The 27,500-nt window shown below is 46.3% G+C and overlaps 1 protein-coding gene across 2 annotated transcripts in view; it reads right to left on the reverse strand.

Annotated features, from left to right (window-relative positions):
* LOC143297582 (carnitine O-palmitoyltransferase 1, liver isoform-like) overlaps positions 1-27,500 on the reverse strand; it is a 93,374-nt gene that overhangs the window by 61,063 nt on the left and 4,811 nt on the right. For both annotated transcript variants that reach the window (XM_076609983.1, XM_076609984.1), the window contains exons 2-6: positions 16,908-17,130; positions 15,750-15,886; positions 14,435-14,609; positions 11,156-11,257; positions 1,951-2,088 (exon numbers count right to left, since the gene is read on the reverse strand). In XM_076609983.1, coding sequence (XP_076466098.1) covers positions 1,951-2,088; positions 11,156-11,257; positions 14,435-14,609; positions 15,750-15,886; positions 16,908-17,048 — 693 coding nt within the window. In that variant the 5' untranslated portion in view covers positions 17,049-17,130. The remainder of the gene's footprint in view (positions 1-1,950; positions 2,089-11,155; positions 11,258-14,434; positions 14,610-15,749; positions 15,887-16,907; positions 17,131-27,500) is intronic.

The raw sequence follows: 27,500 nt of genomic DNA on the forward strand, positions 1-27,500 counted from the left end.
GTCCATTTCCATGACTGAGCAATCATCATTGTCCTTTTCCTGACTTTCTGAATCACCCACTTGAGTGTGAATATTTGACTATTGAATCACTGTCCTTTGTGTGAATCACTGATTATTGAATCACTGTCCTTTGTATGAATACTGACTATTGAATCACTGTCCTTTGTGTGAATCACTGATTATTGAATCACTGTCCTTTGTATGAATACTGACTATTGAATCACTGTCCTTTGTGTGAATCACTGATTATCGAATCACTGTCCTTTGTATGAATACTGTCTATTGAATCACTGTCCTTTGTGTGAATCACTGATTATCGAATAACTGTCCTTTGTATGAATATTGACTACTGAATCACTGTCCTTTGTATGAATACTGACTACTGAATCACTGTCCTTTGTATGAATATTGACTACTGAATCACTGTCCTTTGTATGAATATTGACTACTGAATCACTGTCCTTTGTATGAATACTGACTACTGAATCACTGTCCTTTGTATGAATACTGACTACTGAATCACTGTCCTTTGTATGAATATTGACTACTGAATCACTGTCCTTTGTATGAATATTGACTACTGAATCACTGTCCTTTGTATGAATAATTGACTACTGAATCACTGTCCTTTGTATGAATAATTGACTACTGAATCACTGTCCTTTATATGAATAATTGACTACTGAATCACTGTCCTTTATATGAATAATTGACTACTGAATCACTGTTGTGTTCATCACTGACAATTGACTCATTGACCTTTGAATTAATCACTACTGACTCACTGATCTTTGTATGAATCACTGACTATTGAATCACTACCTTTGTGTGAATCACTGACTATTGAATCTCTTATCTTTGTGTGAATAACTCACTATTGAATCACTACCTTTGTACAAGTCATTGGCTATTGAATGACTTACCTTTGTGCGAATCACTGACTATTGAATCACCACCTTTGTGTGAATCACTGATTATTTAATGACTGACCTTTGTGTGAATCACTGACTACTGAATCACTACCTTTGTGTGAATCACTGACTACTGAATCACTACCTTTGTGTGAATCACTGACAATTGAATCCCTGACCTTAGTACAAATCACTGACTACTGAATCAGTGACCTTTGTATGAATCACTGACTATTTAATCACTGTCCTCTGAACGAATCATCTGACTATTTAATCACTGTCCTCTGAACGAATCATCTGACTATTTAATCACTGTCCTCTGAACGAATCACTGACTATTTAATCACTGTCCTCTGAACGAATCATCTGACTATTTAATCACTGTCCTCTGAACGAATCATCTGACTATTTAATCACTGTCCTCTGAACGAATCATCTGACTATTTAATCACTGACCACTGAATGAATCACTGACTATTTAATCACTGTCCTCTGAACGAATCATCTGACTATTTAATCACTGTCCTCTGAACGAATCATCTGACTATTTAATCACTGACCACTGAATGAATCACTGACTATTTAATCACTGTCCTCTGAACGAATCATCTGACTATTTAATCACTGTCCTCTGAACGAATCATCTGACTATTTAATCACTGTCCTCTGAACGAATCACTGACTATTTAATCACTGTCCTCTGAACGAATCATCTGACTATTTAATCACTGTCCTCTGAACGAATCATCTGACTATTTAATCACTGTCCACTGCATGAATTACTGATTACCAAATTACTGACCTTTGCATGAATCATCTGAATGCTGATTCACTGACTTTTGTAAGAATAACTGACCACTGCAACTTTCCTAATGTCCCCTCTCTTCTTTCTCCAATAAACTGTTGACCTTTGTAACATGTATGTTCTCACACACACACAAAGTCCACACCTCTCTCTCTCTCTCTCTCTCACACACACACATACCATCAATAAGCCTCTGTGTGTGTGTGTGTGTGTGTGTGTGTGTGTGTGACTCACATAGTTGGTGGCCCACCAGGACTTGAGGACCAGGTACCTCTGCAGCTTGCGGCCCAGTCCCTCCCCAAAGTCCTTGGCCAGAGCCTCCATGCTGCGGAACTGCTCCTCGTCCATCAGGGGGTGTACCGACTCCAGGTACTGTGGGACACACCGCCCACCCGCACCGTCATGTTGTACCGCACCGTTGTGATGCACCACACGACATGACACACCACACTGCACCGCCATGTTGCACTACACCATCATGTCACACCACACTGTCATGTCACATCACATCACCACGGCACACAGCACTGTCATGTCGCATCACACCGTCATGTCACACTACACGCCCGCAGTCATGTTGCACCAAACCGTCATGTCAAACTGCACGTCAGCATTGTTATAACACACCACACCATGCATGTCAAACCACACTGCACTGTCATGTCGCACCACACACTGCACAAACTGTACTGTCACATCACACACTGAACTGTCAAACACATACTCCGTCCCAATTTTTTACAAAAAGGTTAAGGTCCCACAGCCTTTCACAGCCATTGGGGAAGTGAACTCATATATACATATCCACTCTGTCGAAGGCCCAATCCTCACTTTCGCCATTTTAACATTCCCTAACAAATGGTAGAATAAGTAGGGCTATGCCTGACAGGCAGCATAGTCCCAGCTCTCATTTCTTTCGTCAGTTGTGTTGGAATGTGATTGTGCGTTGATGTGTAAGATGTGTATGTACTTTATGATGGAGTGGAGTATACATTGGTGCTTGTTTTGTGCGATTCTGCCATCGGAACTTTAAGTTATTTGGACATGTTTTCTGTGCAGCCTGGCAAGTATTCTTGCTTGTCAGAGCACGCCATTTCTTCACCATCCCCTTTCGCACGCACAGCCCGCTCCGCGTGTTCCTGAAGCTGACCTCTACCACAGGCCCTCACTTGATGTTCACTTTCCCCGTGTGTCTTACACACGGGACCAGCTCCTGTCCGTGCCTCCTGCAGCACTTGACCATTCTGTCATCGACGCCATCAGAGGTGTGGGTATAGGTTGTCACCTCCCCCGTGTTCTGTGCTCCTGCAGCACTGGACCCTTCTGTCATCGACGCCATCAGAGGTGTGGGTATATGTTATCACCCCCCCCGTGTTCTGTGCTCCTGCAGCACTGGACCCTTCTGTCATCGACGCCATCAGAGGTGTGGGTATATGTTGTCACCCCCCCCGTGTTCTGTGCTCCTGCAGCACTGGACCCTTCTGTCATCGACGCCATCAGAGGTGTGCCGGGGTATATGTTGTCACCTCCCCCGTGTTCTGTGCTCCTGCAGCACTGGACCCTTCTGTCATCGACGCCATCAGAGGTGTGGGTATATGTTGTCACCCCCCCCCGTGTTCTGTGCTCCTGCAGCACTGGACCCTTCTGTCATCGACGCCATCAGAGGTGTGGGTATATGTTGTCACCTCCCCCGTGTTCTGTGCTCCTGCAGCACTGGACCCTTCTGTCATCGACGCCATCAGAGGTGTGGGTATATGTTATCACCTCCTCCGTGTTCTGTGCTCCTGCAGCACTTGACCCTTCTGTCATCGACGCCATCAGAGGTGTGGGTATAGGTTGTCACCTCCCCTGTGTTTGCACTCATCGTGCAGGACATCGCAAGCAGAGGAAGATAGCTGTTGTGTGTGGTACTGGATGTGTAACTTCCACTGACCATACTGTTAAATGCATCAACTTTAATAACCTTATTCATGTACCTCTGTCCTGTTTTCCATCCCACCGCTCAGCTCAAATTTCTCTAGGTCTGTTCAACGCCCAGTCAGTTGGTCCTCGCCTCAAACGCTCAGCGATCAACGAACATCTGCTTTCGATCAGCCTCGACATCCTGTGCATCACAGAAACTTGGCTTCGCAGTACTGGGGACGAAGCTAAGTGTCGAGATCTCGCTCCCCCCGGCTACACTACCACCTCCTTCCCTCGTGTTACAACAACTTGCGGGGGGGGAATCGCCTTCACTGTGTCAGACAGGCTGCTTCCACACACAATGTACACAACTGCCTTCCCCTTCAACCATGCCTCCTTTGAAATGGCCCAGCTTTCACTGTCGCTGCCACATTCCCACCTCAATGTGTTCTGCCTCTACCGTCCGCCACCAAACAAGAATAATAAACTTTCTGATACGATGTTCACAGAACAATTTCTGGACTTCTTAGAATATGCTAATAGTTTACCTGGCTCCCTACTTATTGTCGGTGACTTTAATTTTCATTTTGATTCACCCACACAGTTTTATACCTCTAAATTACTTGAAATTGTCAGTTTGTTCGATCTTAACCAGTCTGTAACCGAGCCTACACACAATCGTGGCCACATCGTCGACTGGGTGTTGCACAGAAATGAGGACTGCCTCCTGAAGTCTACCACCGTCGATCACACCCTGTCCTCCGACCATCACAGTGTCACGTGTCATCTGAACCTCACCAAGCCTCCCACGCCCCGTGTGTACAGGGAGATGCGCACACTGACCTCAATTGACTTAGACTCATTTAAAGCTGACCTGCTGACTGATATCCCTTTTGAGCCGACTGCTGACCAGCTATCCACTGTCCTACGCACTGCACTCTACAGGCACGCCCTGTCCACTCGGCGCCTGATCTCCAATCATCCCCGTCGCCTTGGTACAACACCGTGGGACCAGAGCTGTTGGAGGCCAAGCGGGAGAGAAGGAGAGCTGAGAGGCACTGGCGTGCCACTGATTTGACCGTCAGTAGGGACGTTTTTCAGACAGCCAGGAATAGTGTAACAAACACTGTTGACAGGACAAAGTCAAAGTTCTACTCTTCTAAAATCCTTGCATGCACCACAGCCAAATGGCTTTTCAACGCTACGAACAATCTACTAGGTAAAATGAAAAACACTCCTCTCCCTACAACAATTTTGGTGCAGGAACCCCTCAAAAGTTTTCTGACTTCTTCACCGGCAAAATATCATTCATTTGTGAGAAGCTTGACTCTGTTGTGTCTCTTCTTCACCCGTTAAAGAACGAGTGTACACTGGTCCTGTTTTACATTGTTTCCAACCAGTTACTGAAGATTTTGTGAAGAAAGTGTGTCTGAGCACTTGCGTGAAATCCTGTGAGCTTGACCCTGTCCCGTCTTCTTTGTTGGTTGAATGTATTGATGTTCTACTGCCACATATTACTCATGTCATCAATTCTTCCTTACTGTCTGATTGTTTCCCTGAAAGCTTCAAATCTGCTGTTGTACGTCCACTCATCAAGAAACCATCTTTGGATCATAATTGTTAGAAAAATTATTGACCTGTCTCTAATCTGTCATTTTTATCGAAACTCCTAGAGAAGATCATATTGTCACAGCTCTTAGCTCATCTGGAACAAAATGGCTTACTTAATTCCCACCAGTCAGCTTATAGACATGATCATAGTTGCGAAAGAGCCCTTCTTAGAATAGTGAATGATTTGCTTTCGGGATTTGATGAGGATAAGATATCTGTTCTCGCTCTCTTAGACATGTCAGCAGCTTTTGACACTATCGACCACTCCATCCTCTTGAACAGACTTAAAACTTCCTTTGGTATTCGTGACACTGCACTAGCATGGATCACGTCTTACCTGTCAGATCGTACACAGAAAGTGTGTGTAAATGGTAGATATTCTAGTGTATCTGCCTTAAAATATGGTGTCCCACAGGGGTCCATTCTAGGTCCTGTTCTTTTCATGCTGTATGCGGCTCCTGTGTCGGATGTCATCAGTCATCATGCGATGTTGCATGAGAGCTTTGCTGATGACACACAACTTTATCAGTCGGCTTCCATAGCTGAATTTGATGCACTGGTGACTCAAACACAGGAGTGCATTGCTGGCCTAAAGGACTGGATGACTCTCAACAAGCTGCAACTAAATGATGGTAAGACTGAATTTATGATAACCTGTCCAAAGAAATTTCGTCAATATCCTTCCTTTCCTGACTGTTTTGATCAATGGGACACCTGTTTCACTTTTTCCCTCTGTTCGCAGTCTTGGTGTAATCCTAGACCAGTCTCTTTCCTTCCAACAGCACATTTCGAATATCTGTAAAGTTGCCTATTTGAAACTTCGTAGCATCAGTTCTATCCGCCACTATCTCTCAACCAATGCAACCAAGACACTTGTATGCTCTCTGGTTCTCTCAAGACTGGATTACTGCAACTCTCTTTTGGTGGGCCTTCCCAAATATCTATTAGACAGACTCCAACCAATTCAGAATAACGCTGCCAGACTCATTTGCAGAGCTTCTAAATTTGACCATGTTTCTCCTCTCCTTCAGTCTCTCCACTGGCTGCCCGTTTCTGATCGAATAGACTATAAGCTATCCACTCTGACCTTTTCTGCAGTCAACAGATCTGGCCCCAAGTATCTTTCTGAACTCCTCCATATCTATACCCAGTCTCGCCAGCTCTGTTCTTCCTCTGATACTCGACTTCTCAGGATACCTCACGTCAGAAGTAAGACATATGGACACAGATCGTTTTCTTTTCAATCGCCAAAGACGTGGAACAAGCTCCCTGATAACCTCCGTGATTCTGATTCACTCGCATCGTTTAAACCTAATCTCAGAACTCACCTTTTCCCTCAGCAGTAAGTTCAATTGTGGCAGGTCCATTTCCTTTGTGTTAGCTGTGCTTGACTATGTATGTATACATATGTACGTGTACATAACTACATGCATGTATATGAATGTGTATAGTGTGTGCGTGTGTTAATGTAAATTTGTGCCTGCCTATGTGTGCGTATGTGTTAGGGTAGCTGTTAGACAGACATGTATGTTAAAATGTATTAGGCATTGTGTGTGTGTGTGTGTGTGTGTGTGTGTATGTGTGTGTAATCACATTCTGGTGTGTGTATGTAACACTGAGTAAAGTGCCTTTCCCAACTGAAGTCAGGTACCCATTGACACCTGGACAGAGTGAGGAAAACCAGAGTAAAGTGCCTTTCCCAACTGAAGTCAGGTACCCATTGACACCTGGACAGTGAAGAAAACCAGAGTAAAGTGCCTTTCCCAAGGGCCCAACACCATGCCCAAACTTGGTCCTGAACCCTGATCACTGGTCAATACAGGATCAGAAATCCAACACACAGATGACTCTGCCACAGTCTACACTGATCACTGGTCAATACAGGATCAGAAATCCAACACACAGATGACTCTGCCACAGTCTACACTGATCACTGGTCAATACAGGATCAGAAATCCAACACACAGATGACTCTGCCACAGTCTACACTGATCACTGGTCAATACAGGATCAGAAATCCAACACACAGATGACTCTGCCACAGTCTACACTGATCACTGGTCAATACAGGATCAGAAATCCAACACACAGCCGACTCTGCCACAGTCTACACTGATCACTGGTCAATACAGGATCAGAAATCCAACACACAGATGACTCTGCCACAGTCTACACTGATCACTGGTCAATACAGGATCAGAAATCCAACACACAGCCGACTCTGCCACAGTCTACACTGATCACTGGTCAATACAGGATCAGAAATCCAACACACAGATGACTCTGCCACAGTCTACACTGATCACTGGTCAATACAGGATCAGAAATCCAACACACAGATGACTCTGCCACAGTCTACACTGATTCAGTGGTCAATACAGGATCAGAAATCCAACACACAGATGACTCTGCCACAGTCTACACTGATTCAGTGGTCAATACAGGATCAGAAATCCAACACAAAGATGACTCTGCCACAGTCTACACTGTTTCAGTGGTCAATACAGGATCAGAAATCCAACACACAGATGACTCTGCCACAGTCTACACTGATCACTGGTCAATACAGGATCAGAAATCCAACACACAGATGACTCTGCCACAGTCTACACTGATCACTGGTCAATACAGGATCAGAAATCCAACACACAGATGACTCTGCCACAGTCTACACTGATCACTGGTCAATACAGGATCAGAAATCCAACACACAGATGACTCTGCCACAGTCTACACTGATCACTGGTCAATACAGGATCAGAAATCCAACACACAGATGACTCTGCCACAGTCTACACTGATCACTGGTCAATACAGGATCAGAAATCCAACACACAGATGACTCTGCCACAGTCTACACTGATCACTGGTCAATACAGGATCAGAAATCCAACACACAGATGACTCTGCCACAGTCTACACTGATCACTGGTCAATACAGGATCAGAAATCCAACACACAGATGACTCTGCCACAGTCTACACTGATCACTGGTCAATACAGGATCAGAAATCCAACACACAGATGACTCTGCCACAGTCTACACTGATCACTGGTCAATACAGGATCAGAAATCCAACACACAGCCGACTCTGCCACAGTCTACACTGATCACTGGTCAATACAGGATCAGAAATCCAACACACAGATGACTCTGCCACAGTCTACACTGATCACTGGTCAATACAGGATCAGAAATCCAACACACAGCCGACTCTGCCACAGTCTACACTGATCACTGGTCAATACAGGATCAGAAATCCAACACACAGATGACTCTGCCACAGTCTACACTGATCACTGGTCAATACAGGATCAGAAATCCAACACACAGATGACTCTGCCACAGTCTACACTGATTCAGTGGTCAATACAGGATCAGAAATCCAACACACAGATGACTCTGCCACAGTCTACACTGATTCAGTGGTCAATACAGGATCAGAAATCCAACACAAAGATGACTCTGCCACAGTCTACACTGTTTCAGTGGTCAATACAGGATCAGAAATCCAACACACAGATGACTCTGCCACAGTCTACACTGATCACTGGTCAATACAGGATCAGAAATCCAACACACAGATGACTCTGCCACAGTCTACACTGATCACTGGTCAATACAGGATCAGAAATCCAACACACAGATGACTCTGCCACAGTCTACACTGATCACTGGTCAATACAGGATCAGAAATCCAACACACAGATGACTCTGCCACAGTCTACACTGATCACTGGTCAATACAGGATCAGAAATCCAACACACAGATGACTCTGCCACAGTCTACACTGATCACTGGTCAATACAGGATCAGAAATCCAACACACAGATGACTCTGCCACAGTCTACACTGATTCAGTGGTCAATACAGGATCAGAAATCCAACACACAGCCGACTCTGCCACAGTCTACACTGATTCAGTGGTCAATACAGGATCAGAAATCCAACACAAAGATGACTCTGCCACAGTCTACACTGTTTCAGTGGTCAATACAGGATCAGAAATCCAACACACAGATGACTCTGCCACAGTCTACACTGATCACTGGTCAATACAGGATCAGAAATCCAACACACAGATGACTCTGCCACAGTCTACACTGATCACTGGTCAATACAGGATCAGAAATCCAACACACAGATGACTCTGCCACAGTCTACACTGATCACTGGTCAATACAGGATCAGAAATCCAACACACAGATGACTCTGCCACAGTCTACACTGATCACTGGTCAATACAGGATCAGAAATCCAACACACAGATGACTCTGCCACAGTCTACACTGATCACTGGTCAATACAGGATCAGAAATCCAACACACAGATGACTCTGCCACAGTCTACACTGATCACTGGTCAATACAGGATCAGAAATCCAACACACAGATGACTCTGCCACAGTCTACACTGATCACTGGTCAATACAGGATCAGAAATCCAACACACAGATGACTCTGCCACAGTCTACACTGATCACTGGTCAATACAGGATCAGAAATCCAACACACAGCCGACTCTGCCACAGTCTACACTGATCACTGGTCAATACAGGATCAGAAATCCAACACACAGATGACTCTGCCACAGTCTACACTGATCACTGGTCAATACAGGATCAGAAATCCAACACACAGCCGACTCTGCCACAGTCTACACTGATCACTGGTCAATACAGGATCAGAAATCCAACACACAGATGACTCTGCCACAGTCTACACTGATCACTGGTCAATACAGGATCAGAAATCCAACACACAGATGACTCTGCCACAGTCTACACTGATTCAGTGGTCAATACAGGATCAGAAATCCAACACACAGATGACTCTGCCACAGTCTACACTGATTCAGTGGTCAATACAGGATCAGAAATCCAACACACAGATGACTCTGCCACAGTCTACACTGATTCAGTGGTCAATACAGGATCAGAAATCCAACACACAGATGACTCTGCCACAGTCTACACTGATCACTGGTCAATACAGGATCAGAAATCCAACACACAGATGACTCTGCCACAGTCTGCACTGATTCAGTGGTCAATACAGGATCAGAAATCCAACACACAGATGACTCTGCCACAGTCTACACTGATTCAGTGGTCAATACAGGATCAGAAATCCAACACACAGATGACTCTGCCACAGTCTACACTGATTCAGTGGTCAATACAGGATCAGAAATCCAACACACAGATGACTCTGCCACAGTCTACACTGATTCAGTGGTCAATACAGGATCAGAAATCCAACACACATGACTCTGCCACAGTCTACACTGATTCTGTGGACTTTGGAAAACACTATAATGCCAAATAACAAACTTAGCGCCACTTCTTTTTCTTCTTTGTCTGTGGGATGTGACTCCCAAGTTCATTCACATATGCGAGTGGAAATTTTCGGATAGTAGTTTGCACAGGACAGGAATGTCAGACCCCTGCTGGAGTCTGCACTAGTGGGTCACAGTTAAGTATGTGTAAATAAATGGGCTTTTACGTATATGACCATTTTTAAACCCCCACCCCCCTCCCACATGTGGGCAGTTATACTCCATTTTCGAGGGGGTAGATGCTGCGCATGTTCTTGTTTCGATAACACCGATGTGGATTATAGGATCTTTTACATGTGAATTTCATCTTCTGCATGCATATACACATGAAGGAGGTTCAGGCACTAGCAGGTCTGCACATGTGGAAAAAATCTCCACCTTTACCTACCATGTGCTGTGACAGGGATTCTAACCCTGGACCCTCAGATTGAAATGCCAACGCTTTAACCACTCGGCTTTTGCGCCTGTCACTTAGCGCCACCCAGATCGCTGATGCAACCCAAGCCTGATGGGAAAGCCAGCCTCGGCAACCTCCCTCTACCCTACCCTCTCCCTGACATACACATCCCTCCCTCCTCCCCACCTACCCTGCGGAGTGTGTCCTGCAGAGCAGGGACAGGCAGTTTGGGCAGAGAGGCCTGGTAGCTGTTCAGCATGGGCTTCCGTCCCCCAAACACACGGATCAGGCCCTGAAACACAGCACTCAGTGTTGTACACACACACACTCTCTCTCTCTCCCCTGCACACATGTACACAAACACTCTCCTCACACATACACACACACATGTTCATTCCCCTGCACACACACACACACACACACAAACACATCCCTTTTCCTCATACATAACACCCCACCCCGAACACTCACATTTGACACATACACAAATAAAACACATTCTAACTCACATTCACCCCACACCCCTTCCCACACACATGCCCTTCTCACACACACCACACCCCACCCCACCCCACCCTCTCCCCCTCTCACACACACCACACCCCACCCTCTCCCCCTCTCACACACACCACACCCCACCCTCTCCCCCTCTCACACACACCACACCACACCCCACCCTCTCACACAAACACACACACACCACACCCCACCCTCTCCCCCTCACACACACACCACACCCCACCCTCTCCCCCTCACACACACACCACACCCCACCCTCTCCCCCTCTCACACACCACACCCTCTCCCCCTCACACACACACCACACCCCACCCTCTCCCCCTCACACACACACCACACCCCACCCTCTCCCCCTCACACACACACCACACCCTCTCCCCCTCACACACACACCACACCCCACCCTCTCCCCCTCACACACTACACCCCACCCTCTCCCCCTCTCACACACCACACCCCACCCTCTCCCGCTCTCACACACCACACCCCACCCTCTCCCCCTCTCACACACACCACACCCTCTCCCCCTCTCACACACCACACCCCACCCTCTCCCCCTCACACACACACCGCATCCCACCCTCTCCCCCTCTCACACACACCACACCCCACCCTCTCCCCCTCTCACACACACCACACCCCACCCTCTCCCCCTCTCACACACCACACCCCACCCTCTCCCCCTCTCACACACACCACACCCCACCCTCTCCCCCTCTCACACACACCACACCACACCCTCTCCCCCTCACATACACACCACACCCCACCCTCTCCCCCTCTCACACACACCACACCCCACCCTCTCCCCCTCACACACACCACCCTCTCCCCCTCACACACACCCCACCCCACCCTCTCCCCCTCACACACACCACCCTCTCCCCCTCACACACACACCACACCCCACCCTCTCCCCCTCTCACACACCCCCCACCCTCTCCCCCTCTCACACACCACCCTCTCCCCCTCACACACACCACCCTCTCCCCCTCTCACACACCACACCCCACCCTCTCCCCCTCTCACACACCACACCCTCTCCCCCTCACACACACCACACCCCACCCTCTCCCCCTCTCACACACACCAAACCCCACCCTCTCCCCCTCTCACACACCACACCCCACCCTCTCCCCCTCTCACACACTCCCCCTCTCACACAAACACACACATTAAACACGCACATCCCCCTCATACACACACACACACTCTCAATCACACACACACACACACACTCTCAATCACACACAAACTCTCCCCACACCGTCTCGCCCAACACATACGTAAAATACACTAACACACATTCGTATCCCCTTTCCACCAATCACACTTACATACACATAAAAAACAGGCTAACACATACCCCTCCCCACACACACATAAAAAACAGGCTAACACATACCCCTCCCCACACACACATAAAAAACAGGCTAACCAAACCCCTCCCCACACACACATAAAAAACAGGCTAACCAAATCCCTCCCCACATACACATAACAAACAGGATAACACATACCCCTCCCCACACACACATACAAAACAGGCTAACACATACCCCTCCCCATACACACAAAAAAACCAGACCAACACATACCCCTCCCCATACACACAAAAAAACCAGACCAACACATACCCCTCCCCACACACACAAAAAAACAGACCAACACATACCCCTCCCCACACACACAAAAAAACAGACCAACACATACCCCTCCCCACACACACAAAAAAACCAGACCAACACATACCCCTCCCCACACACACAAAAAAACAGACCAACACATACCCCTCCCCATACACACAAAAAAACCAGACCAACACATACCCCTCCCCACACACACATACAAAACAGACCAACACATACCCCTCCCCACACACACAAAAAAACCAGACCAACACATACCCCTCCCCACACACATAAAAAACCCAGACCAACACATACCCCTCCCCACACACATAAAAAAACCCAGACCAACACATACCCCTCCCCACACACACAAAAAAAACAGACCAACACATACCCCTCCCCACACACAAAAAAACCAGACCAACACATACCCCTCCCCACACACACATAAAAAACAGGCTAACCAAACCCCTCCCCACACACACATAAAAAACAGGCTAACCAAATCCCTCCCCACATACACATAACAAACAGGATAACACATACCCCTCCCCACACACACATACAAAACAGACCAACACATACCCCTCCCCATACACACAAAAAAACCAGACCAACACATACCCCTCCCCATACACACAAAAAAACCAGACCAACACATACCCCTCCCCACACACACATACAAAACAGACCAACACATACCCCTCCCCATACACACAAAAAAACCAGACCAACACATACCCCTCCCCACACACACATACAAAACAGGCCAACACATACCCCTCCCCACAAACAAAAAAAACCAGACCAACACATACCCCTCCCCACACACATAAAAAAAAACCAGACCAACACATACCCCTCCCCACACACATAAAAAAACCCAGACCAACACATACCCCTCCCCACACACACAAAAAAAACAGACCAACACATACCCCTCCCCACACACACAAAAAAAACCAGACCAACACATACCCCTCCCCACACACAAAAAAACCCCAGACCAACACATACCCCTCCCCACACACATAAAAAAACCCAGACCAACACATACCCCTCCCCACACACACAAAAAAAACAACAGACCAACACATACCCCTCCCCACACACAAAAAAACCAGACCAACACATACCCCTCCCCACAGACACAAAAAAAACAGACCAACACATACCCCTCCCCACAGACACAAAAAAACAGACCAACACATACCCCTCCCCACAGACACAAAAAAACAGACCAACACATACCCCTCCCCACAGACACAAAAAAACAGACCAACACATACCCCTCCCCACACACATCCCCACACACTGACCAGCCAGAGCTTGGTCCGCAGGGAGATGCGGCCGTGCATCTCATACATCCATCCGTGGTAGGTGAGGAGGAGCTTGATGAAGTATCGGATGAGGACGGTCATCAGCAGCCACAGCACGGTGCCAAACAGGATGGTGCTCAGATACAGGCCCACCGTGAACGAGTAGCTGTTGATGCTGAGCAACAGAAACACCAAAAAATCCACATCAATAATGCTCTTATCATTGTTGTATTATTGATGTCAGATTATTGATATTATCACATTACAATACTGATGGGCTCAATTCTCTTAATACTGCTGGTTGGTTCCCCTGACTTTCCCCACAGATGACCCATTTGTATGGGTAAGAAATAAATCACCACAAAAAAACAACAACCCCCCCCAAAAAAAACCAACCAAATGTAAGAATTTATGAACTGAAAACTTCCAAACTGCTCAGTAACATAACAAATTAGTTGGGCACAAAATATAAAACTACCATCCTCCTTATGCTATCATACAGTGAGATGATGAAAGTATCCATATTTTTTGTTGGAAAGTTGCACACACTGATGACTTGTTAACTAATCCAGGAAAGCACAAACAGCTGGAAACAGAGAAGGGAAAGCACAAACAGCTGGAAACAGATGAGGGAAAGCACAAACAGCTGGAAACAGATGAGGGAAAGCACAAACAGCTGGAAACAGATGAGGGAAAGCACAAACAGCTGGAAACAGATGAGGGAAAGCACAAACAGCTGGAAACAGAGAAGGGAAAGCACAAACAGCTGGAAACAGATGAGGGAAAGGACAAACAGCTGGAAACAGATGAGGGAAAGCACAAACGGCTGGAAACAGATGATGGAAAGGACAAACAGCTGGAAACAGATCAGAATGTTATATAGCAATGTTAGGGCCCCTTCATATCATTCTGTTGTCTGCCTTGTGACCAAGACAAAACTGGGTCAGATGCCATTGTTGACACGCACTGTTCAAGCGAACCAGTCACCAAGAATAACTCTCCTGCTGGCGAGCATTTATTGGTCGTAGCGCAGAGTGGAAAGGTCAAGTGATAAAAACACCACACTCATGTACAGAATGCAGTATTCCAGTTGAAAAACATGAAATGGTGCACAGAACAAGTGCAAGGGTTTGTGGATAGAGGGATTCTGATATACTTTAAAATGTTCGCAATCCATTACAAAAAAGAAAAAAAAAAAGAAGTAATTTTGTAGTCAGGATTTAAATCTTGAAGAATTACGAAAAAATCATAATGGTTGGAATTTTGCAGACAGAAGTGATGACACAGATGGTAACCATCAAGGCCCAGCACTGACACAGGGGTGTGGATATGGAGCAGACTGATGAGACCCAGGGAGGAATCCCATCCCGCCATCTTCAGCGCCAGCAGAAGGGTGACCACGAACAGCAGAGACATGGGGGACGACGGGAACACCCCGTTGTGGATGTTGTTCTGTAACATCATCATCACCATCATCATCACATCATCATCATCACCATCATCATCACATCATCATCACCATCATCATCACTATCACCATTATCATCACGATCATTATAATTGTCATCATCATCTCCATCATCACAATGACTACAACCAGCAGAGACAAGGGCGACGTCGGGAACACCTCATTGTGGATGTGGTTCTGTAACATTTTCATCATAATCGTCATCATCATCATCATCATCATCTCCTTCATCATCACAATGACTACAATCAGCAGAGACAAGGGCGACGTCGGGAACACCTCATTGTGGATGTTGTTCTGTAACATTTTCATCATAATCGTCATCATCATCATCATCATTATCATCACAATGACTACAATCAGCAGAGACGAGGGCGATGTCGGGAACACCTCATTGTGGATGTTGTTCAGCAACATTTTCATCATAATCGTCATCATCATCATCATCATCATCTCCTTCATCATCACAATGACTACAATCAGCAGAGACAAGGGTGACGTCGGGAACACCTCATTGTGGATGTTCTTCTGTAACATTATCGTTGTCATCATCGTCATCATTATCATCACCATCACTGTCATCAACATAACTATCATCATCATCACTATGATCATCACCACCATCATCATCATACATATCAATATATAGACTTTCAAAACTCTCAAAGTATCTATATAGTACTTTCCAAACTCTCAAAATGTTTTATAATGGTACATTTGTCAGACACAAATCACACAAGAACGCAAACACAAGCACATGTACACATTGATATGCACACACACACACACACACACACATTTATAAGAAACAAGATATGAAGGACATTCCCACACTTGCACACAAAAATTTATATTACAATCCCACAACAACCACCATACCACACGCCACCGCATTCCCTCATTTGCACACACACAAAAACCGGTGTTATTTGAACTGACAACCCCCACCTCCCCAAGTCCCCCCCCCCAAAAAAAGTCAGCGACGTTTCCATCCACAGCACCGACCTTCAACTTGCCAATACGCTTCTTCCAGGAGACAATGCCGCTCTCCCAGACGGCGTGCAGGGCCTCGTGGTTCAGCTTGACGTCCACCCCATCCTGGGTCACCGTGAAGGAAAACGCCACGGCCGAGTGAGCTTCCGCCATTTTCCTCACCCACTCCTCACTGGGTCAACAGGTGTGGTGTGGAAAACAACACAGCACAGGGGGCACTGGGTCAACAGGTGTGCTGTGGAAAACAACACAGCATAGGGGACACCGGGTCAACAGGTGTGCTGTGGAAAACAACACAGCATAGGGGGCACCGGGTCAACAGGTGTGGTGTGGAAAACAACACAGCATAGGGGGAACCAAGTCAACAGGTGTGCTGTGGAAAACAACACAGCATAGGGGGAACCAAGTCAACAGGTGTGCTGTGGAAAACAACACAGCATAGGGGGAACCAGGTCAACAGGTGTGCTCTGGAAAACAACACAGCATAGGGGGCACTGGGTCAACAGGTGTGGTGTGGAAAACAACACAGCATAAGGGGCACTGGGTCAACAGGTGTGCTGTGGAAAACAACACAGCATAGGGGACACCGGGTCAACAGGTGTGCTGTGGAAAACAACACAGCATAGGGGACACCGGGTCAACAGGTGTGCTGTGGAAAACAACACAGCATAGGGGGCACCGGGTCAACAGGTGTGCTGTGGAAAACAACACAGCATAGGGGGAACCAGGTCAACAGGTGTCTCTGGAAAACAACACAGCATAGGGGGCACTGGGTCAACAGGTGTGGTGTGGAAAACAACACAGCATAAAGGGCACTGGGTCAACAGGTGTGGTGTGGAAAACAACACAGCATAGGGGGCACCGGGTCAACAGGTGTGGTGCGGAAAACAACACAGCATAAAGGGCACTGGGTCAACAGGTGTGCTGTGGAAAACAACACAGCATAGGGGGCACCGGGTCAACAGGTGTGGTGTGGAAAACAACACAGCATAGGGGGAACCAGGTCAACAGGTGAGGTGTGGAAAACAACACAGCATAGGGGGCACCGGGTCAACAGGTGTGGTGTGGAAAACAACACAGCATAGGGGGCACCGGACCAACAGGTGTGGTGTGGAAAACAACACAGCATAGGGGGCACCGGGTCAACAGGTGTGGTGTGGAAAACAACACAGCATAGGGGGCACCGGGTCAACAGGTGTGCTGTGGAAAACAACACAGCATAGGGGGCACTGGGTCAACAGGTGTGGTGTGGAAAACAACACAGCATAGGGGGCACCAAGTCAACAGGTGTGGTGTGGAAAACAACACAGCATAGGGGGCGCCGGGTCAACAGGTGTGGTGTGGAAAACAACACAGCATAGGGGGCACCGGGTCAACAGGTGTCTCTGGAAAACAACACAGCATAGGGGGCACTGGGTCAACAGGTGTGCTGTGGAAAACAACACAGCATAGGGGGCACCGGGTCAACAGGTGTGGTGTGGAAAACAACACAGCATAGGGGGCACTGGGTCAACAGGTGTGGTGTGGAAAACAACACAGCACAGGGGGCACCGGGTCAACAGGTGTCTCTGGAAAACAACACAGCATAGGGGGCACTGGTTCAACAGGTGTGCTGTGGAAAACAACACAGCATAGGGGGCACCGGGTCAACAGGTGTGGTGTGGAAAACAACACAGCATAGGGGGCACCAAGTCAACAGGTGTGCTGTGGAAAACAACACAGCATAGGGGGTACTGGGTCAACAGGTGTCTCTGGAAAACAACACAGCATAGGGGGCACCGGGTCAACAGGTGTCTCTGGAAAACAACGCAGCATAGGGGGCACTGGGTCAACAGGTGTCTCTGGAAAACAACACAGCATAGGGGGCACTGGGTCAACAGGTGTGCTGTGGAAAACAACACAGCATAGGGGGCACTGGGTCAACAGGTGCGGTGTGGAAAACAACACAGCATAGGGGTCAACAGGTGTCTCTGGAAAACAACACAGTATAGGGGGCACCAGGTCAACAGGTGTGGTGTGGAAAACAACACAGCATAGGGGGCACTGGGTCAACAGGTGTGGTGTGGAAAACAACACAGCATAGGGGGCACCGGGTCAACAGGTGTGCTGTGGAAAACAACACAGCATAGGGGGCACCGGGTCGACAGGTGTTGTGTGGAAAACAACACAGCATAGGGGGCACCGGATCAACAGGTGTGGTGTGGAAAACAACACAGCACAGGGTGCACCGGGTCAACAGGTGTCTCTGGAAAACAACACAGCATAGGGGGCACCGGGTCAACAGGTGTGGTGTGGAAAACAACACAGCATAGGGGCCACCAGGTCAAGAGGTGTGCTGTGGAAAACAACACAGCATAGGGGGCACTGGGTCAACAGGTGTCTCTGGAAAACAACACAGCATAGGGGGCACTGGGTCAACAGGTGTGGTGTGGAAAAGAACACAGCATAGGGGGCACCGGGTCAACAGGTGTGGTGTGGAAAACAACACAACATAGGGGGCACCGGGTCAACAGGTGTGGTGTGGAAAACAACACAGCATAGGGGGCACCGGGTCAACAGGTGTCTCTGGAAAACAACACAGCATAGGGGGCACTGGATCAACAGGTGTGCTGTGGAAAACAACACAGCATAGGGGGCACCGGGTCAACAGGTGTGGTGTGGAAAACAACACAGCATAGGGGGCACCGGGTCAACAGGTGTCTCTGGAAAACAACACAGAATAGGGGGCACCGGGTCAACAGGTGAGGTGTGGAAAACAACACAGCATAGGGGGCACCGGGTCAACAGGTGTCTCTGGAAAACAACACAGCATAGGGGGCACCGGGTCAACAGGTGAGGTGTGGAAAACAACACAGCATAGGGGGCACCAAGTCAACAGGTGTGGTGTGGAAAACAACACAGCATAGGGGGCACTGGGTCAACAGGTGTGGTGTGGAAAACAACACAGCATAGGGGGCACCAAGTCAACAGGTGTGGTGTGGAAAACAACACAGCATAGGGGGCACCGGGTCAACAGGTGTGGTGTGGAAAACAACACAGCACAGGGGGCACTGGGTCAACAGGTGTGCTGTGGAAAACAACACAGCATAGGGGGCACTGGGTCAACAGGTGTGGTGTGGAAAACAATACAGCACAGGGGGCACCAAGTCAACAGGTGTGGTGTGGAAAACAACACAGCATAGGGGGCACCGGGTCAACAGGTGTGCTGTGGAAAACAACACAGCATAGGGGGCACCGGGTCAACAGGTGTGCTGTGGAAAACAACACAGCATAGGGGGCACCGGGTCAACAGGTGTGGTGTGGAAAACAACACAGCATAGGGGGCACTGGGTCAACAGGTGTGGTGTGGAAAACAACACAGCATAGGGGGAACCAGGTCAACAGGTGTGGTGTGGAAAACAACACAGCATAGGGGGCACCAAGTCAACAGGTGTGCTGTGGAAAACAACACAGCATAGGGGGCACTGGGTCAACAGGTGTCTCTGGAAAACAACACAGCATAGGGGGCACCGGGTCAACAGGTGTCTCTGGAAAACAACACAGCATAGGGGGCACCGGTCAACAGCTGTCTCTGGAAAACAACACAGCATAGGGGGCACTGGGTCAACAGGTGTGGTGTGGAAAACAACACAGCATAGGGGGCACCGGGTCAACAGGTGTGGTGTGGAAAACAACACAGCACAGGGGGCACCGGGTCAACAGGTGTGGTGTGGAAAACAACACAGCATAGGGGGCACTGGGTCAACAGGTGTGCTGTGGAAAACAACACAGCATAGGGGGAACCAGGTCAACAGGTGTGCTGTGGAAAACAACACAGCATAGGGGGAACCAGGTCAACAGGTGTCTCTGGAAAACAACACAGCATAGGGGGCACCGGGTCAACAGGTGTGCTGTGGAAAACAACACAGCATAGGGGGAACCAGGTCAACAGGTGTGCTGTGGAAAACAACACAGCATAGGGGGGGACTGTGTGGTGACGAAGGGGAAGTTGCTTATCTGCCATCAGCAAAGGTACATTTTATCTACAAGGCACACAAACACTTGTTCCTTCCTTGCACTTTGACCGAGACACAGCTTGATTTAGCCACATTCTCTCCTGTTCGGTCCAATGATTAAGCTGTTTCAAACATGCACGCGATTAGCTGAGCATCATCACGTGAAACCAACGTTAGTAGAGACTGCCCTAGCCTCGTGATCAACAGGTCGAAAGCGTCTGGGTAATGTTATGATAGGAAAGCATGTGAGCATGCTATGTAGTCAAAAAGTAACTCACTGGAACTGATGTTGGCGTAAGGTCAGAACAAACTGCTGTCCAGTGTAGCAAAATACAGCGAAATCCTAACAATTGGCATCTCCGCACAACACAGTCCGTGACGGTCTGGGTTCAAATCCCGGTCTTGCCCTTTCTCCCAGACTGGAAAATCAAACTGAGCATCAGGTCATGAGGATGAGATCATTAACTGAGGTCCTGTGTGCAACACACACTTGGTGCAGCGAGAAAGAACCCATGGCAACAGCAGTGTTGTCCTCTGGCACAATTCTGTAGATGTAATCCATAGGTACACAAGTGACTGTATATATATACCTGCACTACAGGCCTGACCAGTGTTGGGTTCAGCAGCTGTCAGGCATCTGCCCAAGGATGTGGTTGGCATATATGGATTTGTATGAATGCAGTGAAGCCTCCTTGAGAAACAAAAACGGAAACAGTGGTGATTGTCAACCAATTTCAATTTTGCATCTTGGACATGCTAGGTGCCAGGTGGCAATGTTTGCTTTTGTACACATGCACAAATTTTCTTTATTATGTATAATTATGTTCAGGTTGCCAGTTGTTTTACTTTTTCATATCTTTTAGATGAAAAATTGATGGAATGGTAATGGTGAGGCATGTCCTGGGTTTCTGTGCATGAGTGTGACTACACTTGTGCCTACTGGTAGTTTTCTTTTCCAGTTTTTGTTTTGTTTTGTTTTGGTTTTTGGGTTTTTTTTCCAGGCTGTACAGGCATGCTGTTTCCAGGTGTTCAGTCCTGATGTGGGCCTGTGTGGCCAGCTGGGCGATAAACAACAACAGATTCAAGATAAGTCAACCTTTTCATCCTATGGCCAGCTGGGCGATAAACAACAACAGATTCAAGATAAGTCAACCTTTTTATCCTATGGCCAGCTGGGCTATAAACAACAACAGATTCAAGATAAGTCAACCTTTTCATCCTATGGCCAGCTGGGCGATAAACAACAACAGATTCAAGATAAGTCAACCTTTTTATCCTATGGCCAGCTGGGCTATAAACAACAGATTCAAGATAAGTCAACCTTTTCATCCTATGGCCAGCTGGGCTATAAACAACAACAGATTCAAGATAAGTCAACCTTTTCATCCTATGGCCAGCTGGGCGATAAACAACAACAGATTCAAGATAAGTCAACCTTTTTATCCTATGGCCAGCTGGGCGATAAACAACAACAGATTCAAGATAAGTCAACCTTTCCATCCTATGGCCAGCTGGGCGATAAACAACAACAGATTCAGGATAAGTCAACCTTTTCATCCTATGGCCAGCTGGGCTATAAACAACAGATTCAAGATAAGTCAACCTTTTCATCCTATGGCCAGCTGGGCTATAAACAACAACAGATTCAGGATAAGTCAACCTTTTCATCCTATGGCCAGCTGGGCTATAAACAACAACAGATTCAAGATAAGTCAACCTTTGCATCCTATGGCCAGCTGGGCTATAAACAACAACAGATTCAGGATAAGTCAACCTTTTCATCCTATGGCCAGCTGGGCTATAAACAACAACAGATTCAGGATAAGTCAACCTTTTCATCCTATGGCCAGCTGGGCTATAAACAACAACAGATTCAAGATAAGTCAACCTCTTCATCCTAGTCAATAATTTTTTTTATTTTTTTTATTTTTACATGTATTGCACTATACCTGACCTTACCTTAAGCTTCTGAATTCCAGGGAGAACATAGTTCCACCACCTATGTAATTATATAACTATGGTACATATGTCTGTCACACCTCTGTGTGTGTGTGTGTGTGTGTGTGTGTGTGTGTGTGTGTGTGTGTGTGTGTGAGTGAGTGAGTGAGAGAGAGAATTATTGAGCACTCATGAAGCACTTTTGCACATGCTCTCAGTCAGATATTGGCTCTCTATCTTTTTTTCCTCTCTGTGTCACACATGCACTTATAAATACCCTTATGCATGCACCCACGCACACAGACAGACAGACACACTTGCTCACCCATGCACACAGACAGACAGACACACTTGCTCACACACCAACTTAATGCCACTTGACACATGTGACTGTTTAACCAAGAAGTGACAATCTCAGAAAATCTACCACGTGACTTAACTTGGAAAACCATCTTTGCTGGCTTCCACATCACAGGAAACATGCAGGCTCACATGATGATGAAGATGTACCACAAAGACAGATTTCCCCGGAACACTACTACCCACTGTGCGTTTTCACAGTATCTGTTTCCTGATATCCATCTGAACATCATTTGAACAGGCTGCACATTATAGGTCCTGCCATGGGTGAGTGTTTGTTTGTGTGGGCAGGTGGGAAGATGGGATTTTAGGAATGGGTACCTGTCAGCCTCTGTGTGTGTGTGTGTGTGTGTGTGTGTGTGTGTGTGTGTGTGTGTGCACGCACCATTGTTGACTGTTTCAGGGTGATTTTCCCTGATCCAGAATTGTGCGCAAGTGCCTATATACATGTGCATATATGCTTGAACAGGAAATATTTCCTTTGCAGCACTTAATAACACACACACACACACAAAAACAAGTACAACAAGACACACACACAAACCATTTCACATGTGTGTATATAAAGGGTGTGTAAACGAGGACACACACACACACACACACACACTCTGTTTCACAAGTGTGTATACAGAAGGGTGTGGTCGACAATGTCCAAATGAAAATACATATTAAGTGGCATGGAAGAGGGCATGGAGAAATGGCAGCGGGGAAGGAAGAAAGATATCTATTTATCCTGACCCATCAATTTTGAAAATGACCCACTGATTTTGTTGTAAAGAGGTTACATGGCTCAATGTATGCTGAACCAAACCTGAATGTGCTCTCTCTCAAGCTTCAATAAATCACACACACACACACACACACATATATATATAACATATATATATATATATAGAGAGAGAGAGAGAGATAGATAGATAGATAGATAGATAGATAGATATAGATATATATAATCCCATAATTTTGCTTCAACAGCATGTGCAGTAAATCAAACCTTGCACTGTCACGTAAAGTCTTTTTGATATATAATATATATATATATATATATATATATATATATATATATATATATATCAAGGTGCAATGAAACATTCAAGTTATAGTACTCCTATTTCCTCAGTGGTCACCTAAATGTGGTGTAACATATATGGATTTGTCTGAAGACAGTGACACCTTCTTGAGCAATGGTCGCTTTAAGGCAAATATATCCCTTTTTTTTTCTTTTTTCTTTTTATATATAACCGCAACCTTCATGACCATTTTCACAAGAGTCAACTTAATGCCCAAACAAGGTTTTCAGCTCTTATTTCAATTCAGTTTATTCGTAAAAGGCTCAAGTTTGACACCAAATAAAGGTTTAAGCTGGGTCCCTGGCAAAACAGTTTTGATAATTTGCAATAGCCAACGAGAAAGCTGCAAAAGGCAAAAACATTAAGGTGACCAACCTTCAGTTGACCTAAGGCTGAAGAACTGTGCCAAAGGGTATTCAGGTGACATTTTATTGCCTTCAGTGCCCTTTGTAAATTCCTCACTTTGCTGTGTACCCCTTCATTGAGACAGAAGAGGAGAAGGGGTACCTACATGGTCTGCTGTGTTCATCCTGGGGATGAGATAAAAGGGAAGGGTGTGGGGGTGGGGCGGACAGTGGAAGGGAGTAGCAGATAGGGGTGCTGAAGTTGGGGGTGGGGTGAGTGAGCTCCAATGAGTATCAATCTATCAATGTTTTCAGACTTTCTTCATGATCGACAGCATTGCTCTGCTGGCAAAACGAACTGGACACACTTGTCCAGAGAAAAAAACAAGTTTCAGTAACTGCGTTCACTTTCTTACCAAGTTCTGAACTGTATGCATGTACATACACACATATGTAACACATCAGTGTCATAAAATGGTGGGACATGGCACGTCACCTCTCTGGATCTGGACAAATACATTGCTGACGCCAACATTTACTATGAATAACTGCAACAGGGGGATAGGACTGAGGGGGGAGGTTTATGAACAGGACTAGTGGTGTTGGCTGTGGGCCTTCTGCCTGAAGTCAGCTGACGTGATGTCACCGTCTGCCTGAAACCAGCTGACGTGATGTCACCGTCTGCCTGAAACCAGCTGACGTGATGTCACCATCAGACAGGTTGGTCCACTTCCCTGTTGTTCTCATTAAAAAGTTTGGATATTGTTGGTGTTTGATGGCAGCACTACAACAACAGAACACTGCAGTGCACATAAGTTAATCCTGTCAAGCAACAACTGTTACCACCAATACATTCTGCACCACCTGCTTTCTTATCTAATTTGTGTATTGAAAAATTAATTTCTATGTATAACTATAATAGACCAGTCTTTAATCCTGTCATGATAAATGACTGCCACGATTTTTGATGACAGGAAAATCACTGATCAAAGACTGCAGCCAGAACCATATGAAAACATGGCTAACAGGCAGAAAAGCTGTCCAGATGATTGATGTTGAAAGTGAACTGGAGTGAATGTACAGACAGATCAATGAAAACCAAAACTTTGGGGATACATCTGCAAAGCTTTTGGCAATGAGCCTGAAGGATAAAAAACAAGTCCATTATCAAAACTTAATGCTGAAAGCAATACATGGCAAACCAGAATTAACCACTATGATCAGATTGAAACAGCTGTTGAACCTTCAGTGACAGACAAATCCACAATGTTTCAAAGGTCAGCAACACGCCATTTCATCCTGTGGCAGCTGGCACACACACACATACGCACACACACACACACACACACACGTGCGCGCGCGCGCACACACACACACAGAGTGACAATGGCATCATACTTCTAATGCTCTAATTATCTAAATTATCTTTCAATAATCTCTGAAAATGCATCAGAATGCAAGATATGTTGATTGTCAGAGAGTTAAGACAATGACAGTTTTTTCATCTTTTTTTCTTCTTCTTCTCTTGGGATCCTCCATGTTTACATGTTCACCTGATACTTTCAATTTTCATGTTCATATTTTTTTTGTATGTTGACAATATTTGAGAAACAAATGTATAATACCTTGATTACTTCTTTTTAACCCCTTCAAATGGGGTGATGGCCTTACATAGAATAAATCTTTCAATCATTCATTCATTCATTCACTAATTCATGTTTCTAGTGCTGTGATCAAGTGAGATTGACTGATGATTGTCGATGTCTGCACCTTTATTTTCTAAACTGACACTAATTCAATTTATGACCTGGTTTCAATGAAGCATGTACCAGAATGCCAAGGATTCAAACAATTTGTGACGGGCACAATAGCTGAGTGGTTAAAGTGTTGGACTTTCAATCTGAGGGTCCTGGGTTTGAATCTTGGTAACGGTGCCTGGTGGGTGGATTTTTCCGATCTCCCAGGTCAACATATGTGCAGAGCAGCAGACCTGTTAGTGCCAGAACCCCCTTCCTGTGTATACACAAGCAGAAGTTCAAAGACTCACATTAAAGATCCTGTAATCCATGTCAGTGTTCGGCAGGTTATGGAAACAAGAACATACCCAGCATGCACACCCCCAAAAACAGAGTATGGCTGCCTTCACGGTGGGGTAAAAATGGTCATACACATAAAAGCCCACTCGTGTACAAACAAGTGAACGTGGGAGTCACAGCCCATGAACGAAGAAGAAGAAACAGTTTGTGAGTCAAAGAACAACGCATTCCAATTAATCTCTATAGTCACACACAACACCATCTCAAAGCAACCTCCTAAAATTAGAAAGAGTTCAAAATGAAGCTATGAGGCTGATCCTTGGAACAACAAAAGACACGCCCACGGAAACCATGTGATACCTGCTTGACCTTCCTTCAGTGCAGGCCAGAAACAAGTTAGAACAGGTTAAGACCTACTTCAAAGCATTAGAAAACCCTCAAAACCCACTGCATGACGCAGTCAAAGAACCAAAAGGCAGCCATCTAGGACGAGGAAGATCATGGATGGGGCAAGCAGAAGGCACAATCCAGCTAGTATGCCGACTACCAGACCTGAAAGAAACAAAAGAATGGGAAAAAACCCCCGAAAACCTCAACCATCTATTCAACACAGCCATTTCACCCACTCTAGAAAGACATTGTCAGGAATGGCCAGAGGGCAAAACTGATGTGGAAGTGAAGCTACTCATAGAAGAAAACAGTAAAGAAGAGGAAATCATCATATACACAGATGGCTCAGTCACCAAAGACCAATCTGGTTGAGGATTCACTGCGAAACAAAATGGAAAAACAATTCAGGAAGAGAATACTGCTTACAAAGTCACAACCTCCAGCCTAACGATGGAAGTTGAAGCTGTGACAC

The sequence above is a fragment of the Babylonia areolata genome, chromosome 23, assembly GCF_041734735.1.
Source record: "Babylonia areolata isolate BAREFJ2019XMU chromosome 23, ASM4173473v1, whole genome shotgun sequence".
NCBI lineage: Eukaryota > Metazoa > Mollusca > Gastropoda > Neogastropoda > Buccinidae > Babylonia > Babylonia areolata.